We start from the raw sequence: 11,174 nt of genomic DNA on the forward strand, positions 1-11,174 counted from the left end.
CACTACAAGTAAAGATATTATCCATTTGACATTCATCGAGGCATATATAGCAGATACACATTGAAGTAAGGGGACATAGGTGGTTACACACAGGAGGAGGGAGCACAGACACATCTGGGGCACAGGAGCGCCAAGCTAACAGGAAAAAGAAAATTCTTACACTTTAAAGGGGACCGAAGGGGAAGGGGGGGGGGGGGGGGGGGAGAGGAGGCATACAGGAGAAATGGGCAGGCAGCGGGAGGGGATAACTTCTAGTCTTTATTATTATTTTAAATCAAAAACTAAAATATATTTTTTTTCAAAATTGTCGCCCTTTTGTTTATAGTGCAAAAAAAAAAAAAAAAAACGCAGAGGTGATCAAATACCACCAAAACAAAAGATCCATTTGTGGTAAAAAAAAAAAGTCATAAATTTGTTTGGGAGCTAAATCGCACGACCGCGCAATTGTCATTCAAAGTGCGACAGCGCTGAAAACTTCTGGAGGCTCAAAACTCAAAGTCTTGAAGGGTCTGAGTGGCGATGGCTACATCCTCCTCTAATTCTGATCCTGAAGTAGCGGTCAGAAGAAGGTCATCCAGGTAACCCATGATAGAAATACCTCGCTGTCTCAGCAGGGCCAGAATCGGGTGGGGGGGGGGGGGTGCGAGCACCTTGGTGAAAACACATGGTGCCGATGCCAGGCCAAAAAGGGAGAGCCACAAATTGGTAGTAGTCGTCCCCGACCGCATTAACCTCTGATGTCTGACAAATATGGGGACATGCAAGTAAGCATCCTTGACGTCCAAGGATGCCAGAAAGTCCCCCCCAGATGGAGTCCCGCTACTACAGAGCACACTGATTCCATCCTGAACCTTTGGACTGTCACAAAGCAGTTGAGGGCCTTGAGATTCAGGATCGTTCAGACCCCCTCCTTTGGGACCAAAAACAGATTTGAATAAAAACCCTGAAAGCTTTCCTGCAATGGCACGGGTATGATCACACACGCGCCAGCAGATCCTGCACTGTCCCAAACAGGGTATGCAGACGAGTCAGAGGAAGCTGGAGGGGGAAAAAAAATACAAATAAATTCTGTTCGGTGGGCATTTCCTTGCGTTTTTTTTTTTTACCTCTAGCGGTGGTATGGGCATGTGAATGGTGTGAACAGCCCAAGCCACATTTCAGGAAGATGAACCCTGAGGGAGACACCACCGGTCGGAGAACTGTGAAGTCCACAAAGCCGCGAACTCTCAAAGACGACCCCCACCCAAATGTCGGGTGGGGCAGACCTTTATGCGGTCGCAGGTTTGCGTAACCAGGGACGTTTTTGTCTCTCAGCCGGCGCCTTATCGGCCGGGGAGCGTTCACCTGCAGCTCCAGGCAGACGAAAAAAAAAAAAAAAAAAAAAAAAAACAAAAAAAAACTTATGAGCGGAGGAGGGCCCATACCTAAGACGTGGCCCCTTTCTGGATTGCGGGAGAAGAGTACCCTTACCTCCCGTGTCATCCTTACTGTCATCCAGCGAGGCTCCAAAAAAGCCTCTCACCCTTAAAGGGTAAATGAAGAAAATCCTTCTTAGAGGCTTGATCCGCGGACCAACATTTCAGCCATATCAGGCGACGCAGTACCACTGCAGAGACAGAGGCGCTGGACAGCAAGGGAATCGTATCCAGGGCCGACTCGCAAACATACTTAAGGCCCTGCACCAACTGGTCGGCCAGTTCCACACAAAAAACAAAACAAAAAAACACTGCATAGGAGTGTACCGATTTTTTTATACATACATACATACATACATACATACATACATACATATCGTACTTGCCCTGCTCTGTGTAATGGTTTTGCACAGAGTAGCTCTGAATCTCCTCTACTGGGGTCCCCTGCCTTCAGACTGCCCCAATAGCAAGGTTACTGATCTGTATTTGTGCTTCACTGCATTTCCCGATATGCAACTAATGCATTCTTTATGCAGGCCAACTAATCGGCTGGCCAATTAAGAGATTATGAAAATAGTTGACAACCATTTTCATAATCGATTAGTTGTTTTGGCCCTAGTGTACAGTAAAGCCTTTTACACATCTTATTCCATAAGACACACCATTTTAACTTACTGAGCCCATTCACCTGCTAGGCTCATTCCCGGTGTCTCGCCGTTGATTGGATAGATTGATAGTAGCGCAGCCATTGGCTCCCGCTGCTGTCAATCAAATCCAATGACACGGCCGCCGGGGTGGGACTGAGTCATACACTTGGTGGCTATGGAGCGCGTCCACAAGGTAACCCCCTCGGGAGAGAGCTTCCTAGAGGGGGTTAGCAACTATGGGGAGGAGCCGAGAGAGCCACCGTGGGACCCCAGAACAGGAGGATCGGGCCACTCTTTGCAAAACTAACTGCACCGGAGGCAAGTATGACATGTTAAAAAAAATTAAAAATGATTAATAAAAACATAAATCTATCCCCTATTTTGTAGATGCTATAACTTGTGCAAACCAATCAAACGCGTATTGCAATTTTTAAAATTTGGGAAATAAAACTAAAACGTGTTTTTTCAAAATTGTTGGTTTTTGTTTATAGCGCAAAAAAAAAAAAAAAAAAAAAAGAAGAAAAAGGCCAATCCTTTAGGTGGCTGAGGGGGGTCAATAGCTGCACACATCAGCAAGTATGTTTTATTTTGTGCAGCACCAAGTCTCCATTCTCAACAGCTAGTCACATTATTACAAAAACAGACACATTTTTGTTAAAGTCTAAGCACAGTGTATGTATGTATGTATATATATATATATATATATATATATATATATATATATATATATATATATATATATATATATATATATATATACACACACACACACACACACACACACATACACACACACACACACACACACACACACACACACTTGCACCAGTGATCAATTGGTTTATTTGTACATTCACTAGGTCTTCTTTGAATTTTGTTTTTGTCTTTTTATTGTGAACAGTTGGAACGCCTGGAGATCCACATATTAGGCATCTGTCCTTTCCATCTTCCCCGTCTCTCTAAAACTCCCGGGTAGAGTCTGATGTGCATCTGGGATAGCCCCCTCTTAGCCCGTTACATATTTGTAAGTTTGTTATTGGATTTAAATTAGAGGTTAATGTGAAGGCTGACAGATTTCATAATTATGCAAGTTACAAACAAAGCTGGGTGGGAATTTATTTTCGTTTTTATTGTTTTTTAAATACCCCTCACATGCTTTCTATCTTTAGATATCCTCCTGTGCTGCTCCCAACAAAGTGGGTTTTTATCCCACGAAACGCATAGGGAATTTAAAGCACAGACCATCTTTCTAGATTGGACAGTATCAGCTCAGTTGTCATATGTTGATGTCAGATCCTTTCAAACTTGAAAGCTTTTGAATGCCATTAGATGTTTCACCGTTTTATAATATATGCATCTTTTCAAGCAATAAATGTATATATCTTTATGACGCGACTCGATAATAGTCCCATGGGCTATAGCCATTTGGTGTAGTCATTTTTAAACCTAGTTTCCCACAAACCCCCCTCCCCATACCTATGCACTGTTTTGACAATTAAGCCACAGACTCTCCCTGAAGGTGACCTGCACTTAAGTTTTTTTTATCACATGGTCAGCTGGAACAGCTTCACTTCAAACTGCTTTATAAAACTTGCCTTTATTAGAAAAGCAAATGTATGAAAATTGAAGGTGAAAGGTTGAGGCATGGCACACAAACCTAAATGAAGCAGAACTATCCTTAAAACACTCATCTTTCAGTGGGTTAAATGCTCATTACATCTAGGGGGTGATCTGCCCAAAACACCATTTACCAATAGTCCAATGGGAGCAGTTAACCAGTTAAAACTCCCCCCCCCCCCCCCCAAGTAGTAGTAACCTACCGGAAATATGGCACATCGTGATGAGTCTGATCCGATTGAGGACTGGTTGGTGTACTTGCATCTTGGGCACATGGAGGAAGGCTTTCTTCCATAACAGGCAGAGCTGTACAGACATCACCTGCAATTTTATGCAAATAAAACAAAACTTAAATATAAAAATAAAGTTAGACAAAAATCATGTGTTTAGGATCATATATTTGTGTACCTTTGGCTTCAGGAAGAGTGTCCATTTCCTGTTCAACGCTTGTGGTCTTTATGGCCAAGTCAGGAGGGGACACCTGAGGACTCCTATTTTCTTCATTTTCATGCAATCGTGTGTACACAAAGTTGCTTTATTTAAAAAGAAAAACAATTTGAAAATATTTTTTGCTAGTTCATAAAGCAGCCATTAGTGATATATTAAAAAAAAAAAAAAAAAAAAAGGAAAAAGGAGGAGAGCATTGCTGGCTATGCCACACTGTTTAGAGATTGGTTAGAAGCTTATAGCTTGTACAGCGTGGCTGGTCTCAGCTTCACCTCTCCATCTGCCCTATTGCTCTGATGCTCATGGGGCTCACTAGTCCATTTATGATGCCATCTTATGAGTCAATGCGTATGCAAAATCTGTTGTGCGCAATCCCATGCTGGCCCTGATGAAGCAGCCATGTACCGTGAAATGCGTTTGCTAGAGGGATACAATATTTGCTACTTTCCATGTAATTATATGCATGAAATTTGGAGGTGATGTTATCTACCTAAAAATATATTTAATGCGATTCAATAAAATGTACTTAGTACGGTGCCTCAAAACCTCAGGTTGAATGTATATCGCCTTCCCTTGTTTTTGGCTAGGTAGAGCATGTTTTGTTTGACAAAAGTAAAGAGCTATCATATCAGCATGAACCGAGGAAAGCCATTTACCAGCATTTCCTGGTTACACACCAATTGGTCACAGCTGATCACATGGTGAAGAGCCTACGTTATAGGCTCCTTAACATGATCGGAGTTGCGGTGTGTCAGTGACACAGCCGATCGCCGTGCACAATAGTGGCTTATCCTGCTGGACGTCATGACATCCAGTCAGGATAACAACCACTTTGCGCACGTCATTCTGTTATATGGCAGCAGGAAGTGGTTCAACACAAAAGCATAAACCTACATTACATCAAAGCTCATCAATTCTTAGATGTGATGGCTGCATTAGCGTTTTTGGGGCTTTATTTCATTTCTTCTACTTTCAGCTGCAAGCAAGTCTGTTTTTAGAAGAAAAAGCTCTCCAGCAAAACGTATAATTTTAACATGGATGAGACAAATCATTTACCATTGCATAGGCGTCCTTACAATGGACAGCTTTTATTTAACCACTAGCCAGCCTATCACATGACGGCGGGACGATGAGGCTCTCGTTCTGGCCGGATGTCATACGAAGTCTTCGCCTTCCCGAGCCACTAGGGGGCGCCCACTGCATCACTGGGGACCTGAAGAGTGTCCACGGTGGCCGCCGGGAACACATGATTGCCCAGTAACTGAGCAGGACCGTGGATCCGTGTGGGTAAACACAAATCCAGATCCTGTCAGGGAGAGGAGACCGATTGTGTGTCCCTTGTACATAGGGACACCGATCGGTCACCTCCCCCAGTCAGTCCCCACAGTTAGAATCATTTCCTAAGGAACACATTTAACCCCTTGATCACCCCCTAGTGTTAACCCCTTTCGTGCCAGTCAATGCATTAAAGTGGGGGTTCACCCAATAAACAAAAAAACATTTTTTTTCTTCTAGCATAAAATGAGGCATAGTAGCGCGAGCTACAGTATGCCGGTCTTGATTTTTTTTTTTATCCCCGTACTCACAGTGCAATCCTACTTTGAAGATACCGACTCCCCACGGGGAATGGGCGTTCCTATCCAGACGGAGGATGATTGACGGCCGGCTCTGGCACGTCACGCTTCTCCGGAAATAGCCGAAATAGGCTTGGCTCTTCACGGCGCCTGCGCATAGTCTGTGCGCAGGCGCCGTATAGCGCCGAGACCTACTCCGGCTGTCTTCGGGAAGCGTGACGTGCCAGAGCCGGCCGTCAATCATCCTCCGTCTGGATAGGAACGCCCATTCCCGCGGGGAGACGGAATCTTCAATGTACGATTGCACTGCGAGTACGGGGATAAAAAAAAAAAATCAAGACAGGCATACTGTAGCTCGCGCTACTATGCCTCATTTTATGCTAAAATGCTGCTATGGAGGGTGAACCACCGCTTTAAATGTCCGCCACAATATCGCAGTCACAAATTATATTAAAAACAAAAAAAAAAGAAAAAAAAAACCACAAAGCCGCCACACACAGATCAAACCCAAATCCCTACATTATTAGACCTACCTTTTACCAGCTAAAGGACTCCATGTGGCAGTTGGTGCCAAGAAAGCATTGGCTCTTTTGGGAGTCAATGGCTGGAACTTGAAAGTTGATAGTCCAGCCAATGGTTGAAACTCAAAATTCTCTGGAGCAAAGGATGGCTTGCTTTCTTCTGGTATGGTGGTCTTTGTAAGGATCTCACTTTCTACAGCTGTCACTTTCATGGAAATAGCTGGCTTTGGCTGTTCTTTCACAACAACCTCTAATTTCAACTTTTCAGATTTCTCTTGGTTAAGTACCGCAGGCTTAAAAAAAAAAAAAAAAAAAAAAAAGGCGTTATGAATAAATTTTAAGATTTAGAGGGGGGGGGGGGGGGGGGGGGAGAAGAAGGGTTCTAATCAGTCATGCTTTTATTGGCGCTTGCATTCCTATCCATCAGAAGATCTCCCTACTTCCAGTATGGTGACCAGGACAAGTAAGATTAAATCTTTCCAAGATACAGGCAGCAATAAAAAGCCTAGGAAGAGAGAAAAAAAAAAAAAAGGGGGGGGGGGGGGGCAAGGGGAAGAAAAGCTTTAACTAGTTTGTTCCGCTGCTAGAGAGATTTAATAAGCCAAGTTTACTCAACAGGGGCTTTACCCTCACCTACTCAAGTTCAGCTGAAGTACCTTTAGTATAGCTTGCAATCCTTTAAGCGTTTGTTACCCCAACATGTCATATTCCTGATATGTCTGCTGTACCATGTACTTGTACGAGAAAGTATTCTGTTCTCTCTGTATTGCTTCCTTGTTATCCCTGGTGTTCCTGTCAGTTGATGTACGCATGTATGCACCAAAGCCACTTTAACACCGAGTACCGATACTTTACCTCAGGTACTTGCCGATACCAATTACCGATCGGGATCTCCTAGGAAGAGGGGTGGTTTGGGAGGTGGCAGACTGGCGGTAGTTGAGGGTGGGAGAGTTAAGATGGGAAAGGCCGAGGGATAGGAGGGTTATTGGGAAACATGGGGGCAGGGGGTGACAGCTGGTAGAAGGAAGGAGGAGGCAACAGGCAGAAGTGACTGCAGGCAGGGTACAGGTGTCTCTCGCGGGAGAGGAGCTGGCCAGGGAGAGCCCGGATGCAGTGCTCTGTGTGGCTGGGAGTCAGAGCTGAAGGAGGAAGGTGTGCAGTGCGGCGACAAGGCTGGTGGGCTGTTAGGACAGTCAGCCTGGCGGACCTGCACCAAGCGATGCCACTGGGAGGAAGCAGCGGGGATGGCACTGTCCGGCAGGGGGAGGAGGCAGTCCGCTCCCACATGACATCACGTACGGTATTGGAGCATTTTCGCGTGTACCGATACTCGCGAAAATGGCTAGTATCGGCGCCGATACCTGTATTGGTGCATCCCTAGTATGTATGTGCTGACTTAATAGATGGACACTTACATGCCAAGGAAGCTCGCGATGTTGGCACAGACTATTTTGTCATGTACATTAGGAAGTAGTGATCTTAAATAATTAAAAGCTTTCCTCTACAGTAGCATTTTTACATAATCAAACAAAACCTATGACAGCATTCAATGCTACAACAAGTACTAATTGGACATGATCATGTGTGGAATACAGAACCCTTACCTCTGGTTCCTTTAAAACAGATTCCTGTTCAGAGTTCACCTTGGTTGTTTTTGGAGGCTTGACCACTACTTAAAAAAAATAAAAAAAAATAAACACACACACACAGCGCTGGTGAAAACAGTGATTATTAACAAAAGGATTTCATGTACACAAAATGTGAGAATATATATTTCAATTAAGTTACCTGAAGTGTTTATTGCCTTTACTGTTGGAAGCCGACTCTTGGCAGCTATAGCTGCTGTTGCTCTTGTAGTCCTGACAGATGGAATAGTGGTTACTGAAAAAGGGAAAAAAAGGCACTCAATCCATATAAAATACACAATATTGTGCCCTGGCCTGGAGCATTGCCATGCACTAACCATCCTTATTTTTCTGTACTGAAAAAGTATTTTCCATTGGTGGATCGAAGACCAAAAAAAAAAAAAAAAAAAAAAAAGTAAAAAAATGTATACATTGGGGAGAGAGGGAATATATATATATATATATATATATATATATATATATATATATATATATATATATATATATATATATATATATATATATATATATATATATATATATATACACATATACACACACACACACACACATACATACATATACACACACATACATACACACATACATCACACCATTGTCCATTACCTTTGTTTTCCTTCTCATTTTTTGGGGCAGACTTTTGTCCACGTCCTTTTGAAGCAGTATGGTCAGAGATTTTGTTTTCCACAGGCACCTGCAACAATGAGCACAACTGAGTAGAGGAAAACACACACACACACACACACACATAAAAATATAAAACTTACCCATGCAGGCCGAGAAAGAGGTTTATGAACAGGAGCTTCTATTTTGACTGCCGATCTGGTAACTCTAGTCACAGCAGGTACCACAGTCTTAAAAAATAAAAATAAATTATAAATATATATTTTTTTATTAATACATTTCAAAGGATACCAGTTAAATCACTAATAGTTCCCATCCATATCAGCAAGTTGGTCATTACTACAGCTAATTAGAGATATACATCATTGCCTGAAGGCATGGGCGTCCGCTGAATTTTTTTTATATTACTGGAGACCTTTCGGGAGGAAAGTCTGCCGAAATAGGAAAATACAGAGGGAATGCTGTCACATGGTACCACAAAAGCCCTGGGGGCCAACAGCAGACAGTTCAAAGTTAAACTTAAGGCAAAAAAGTAAAGATTTACCATGTTATAGGAACACCTAGAAAGGTTGAGAGAGGGGGCATTAGCAGCACTTTTAAGCCCAGCTATCGGCCAATGAAAGTGTTAAAAACGCTTTTGCCAAGCGCTTTGAAGGTGCTCCGGCAGCACTGCCCAGTGACTTCAATGGCAGGGGCGGTGTATACACTGTCCCAAAGATGCTGCTTGCAGGACTTTTTTCCCCGTCCTGCAAGCGCACTGTCAAAAGTCTGAAAAGCACACCAGTGTGAAAGGGGTCTTGCTCTGTACCCCCCTCCCCCCAACCACCTCAGAACCTACCTGTACAGGACGAGATCGAGTAGAAGGAACTGGAGCATCTATTTTGGCTGCTGGTCTGTTAACTCTGGTCACAGCAGGTGGTGCGGGCTAATAAAACAAATTAAAGGATATCGATTAGCCACCAGTAGGTTCCAATTCATATCAGAAAGCTGGCCATTACAGCAGCCGATTGCAACATTGTCTGAAAGTGAACATGTAAATGGCATCAGAGCTACAAGGAAAAGTCATGGCCATCACATCACTGGAGAGGCCTTTTTGTAGGCAAGTTTACCAAAATATACTGTGCATTAGGGCTGAAACTAATCAACATACTTGGATTATTTTTATATTTCTATTCACCTCAGAGAACACTACCGGAGACATAATCATCTTTGCGTTCATACGCTGTCTCCATCCTGGTTCGCATCATTGTAGGAAATTGCCTTTTTTGTTATATCAATATATAGGTATAGACCTATTAAGCCTATATGGCCATAGAATATAAACATACAACTAGTGCAAAAGTTTACATTGTAATTAAAAGTGCCCCTGCCCAAATCCACTAACCCAAGCCCTCCCCCCGTACCCAAGCCCTCCCCCTTCTCTCCGAACTTCAGTCTCTTAACTTGTCAACTTTTACTAAAATGCGCTTCCTACTCTATACCATCTTAACTTGATAACTTATAATCGACCCAATCCTGCCATTTCAGTTTAAATCCCTCTTCACCTTCCTCCCCCATAAACTTGAGCTGTTCAATATAATAGATGTCATTTATTTTACCAAGACAATTCCTCATTGTTGGGCTCTCGGGATCTTTCCACTGTTGTTTGGGGATCAGGCTCTTTGCTGCATTCAAGATATGGGGGAGCAAGGTTCTCATATATTGTTTACTAGTCATGTTTGTCCCATGGAACACACACACCCAAGGGTCGACTGCCATTTTAATTCCTGTAATTTCCTTGATTACTGATACAACCTTGTGCCAATATATATTGATTTTGGGGCACGTCCACCAGAGGGGTGACATGGTACCAGGTTCCCTACAAGCCCTCCAGCAGAATCTGGAGGTCTCCCCTTGGAATCGGTGTGCAATATCCAGGGTGATAAGACATTTAAAATTTCTATCAACCCACAGTTAGTTGATGCGATGTGCACCATCTTCAATATTTTCCCGAAATCTCTCTCAGTATCACCTGTTGCCAGCTCCTCATCCCATTTTTTAATATACGGAGGTGGTCCCTTATTTTTTTTAATCCTGACAGTATTTTATAAATCTGTGAGATCCCGCCTCCTCCGTTCGGCGCTAAACACATACGCTCTAGTGGGAGCAGATTTCCCTCTAGCCTGATCGGATGAGGAAGGGAGTCCACAAAGTGTTTCAGCTGTAGATATCTCAGCCAATTCAACTCAAACATTTTTGTATTCCCCAAGTTCCTGATAAGTACAAATGTTACCATCTTTCAGTATATCCCTTATTTTTACGTCCGTTTTTTTAATCCAACTCCCAGACAAGCTTACTTTCCCTGGTGCAAAATAATTTGTATCATATAGTGGGATTAGTAGGGAATTATATCCCCATTTTTCATTTTTGTGTACCCTATCCCATATTAACATAGATATCAGTGTGATCGTGTACATGTGCTCTTTGGACTGTCTAAATTGTGCCGGAATCCAAATATCCTTCCCTAACCTAGCTTTATTTAAGCTTCTTTCCAATTCAACCCACAATTTCTTTATTTTCTCTAAGGCCCTTTTCACACTACAAAATAAATCCGTTTTAATAATCTGTATTAAAATCCGTCAGATAATGTTAAAAACTGAAGTTATACGTCTTTATAACATATAATTAAAGTCTATGGGATTTT

General features: G+C 42.7%; 1 protein-coding gene across 2 annotated transcripts in view; it reads right to left on the reverse strand.

Moving 5' to 3' along the window:
• The window catches only part of DLGAP5 (DLG associated protein 5), a 58,172-nt gene that overhangs the window by 23,542 nt on the left and 23,456 nt on the right, over window positions 1–11,174 (reverse strand). Inside the window, exons 5-11 of one of the 2 annotated variants that reach the window (XM_040332518.1) lie at window positions 8,635–8,721; window positions 8,474–8,561; window positions 8,010–8,102; window positions 7,826–7,890; window positions 6,234–6,514; window positions 4,088–4,212; window positions 3,883–4,000 (exon numbers count right to left, since the gene is read on the reverse strand). In XM_040332518.1, the coding sequence (XP_040188452.1) occupies window positions 3,883–4,000; window positions 4,088–4,212; window positions 6,234–6,514; window positions 7,826–7,890; window positions 8,010–8,102; window positions 8,474–8,561; window positions 8,635–8,721 (857 nt within the window). Of the gene's footprint in view, window positions 1–3,882; window positions 4,001–4,087; window positions 4,213–6,233; window positions 6,515–7,825; window positions 7,894–8,009; window positions 8,103–8,473; window positions 8,562–8,634; window positions 8,722–11,174 lie in introns of both variants that reach the window. The other variant, XM_040332517.1, reaches the window with a different exon arrangement.

Source organism: Rana temporaria, chromosome 13 (assembly GCF_905171775.1).
Source record: "Rana temporaria chromosome 13, aRanTem1.1, whole genome shotgun sequence".
In the NCBI taxonomy this organism is placed as follows: Eukaryota; Metazoa; Chordata; class Amphibia; order Anura; family Ranidae; genus Rana; species Rana temporaria.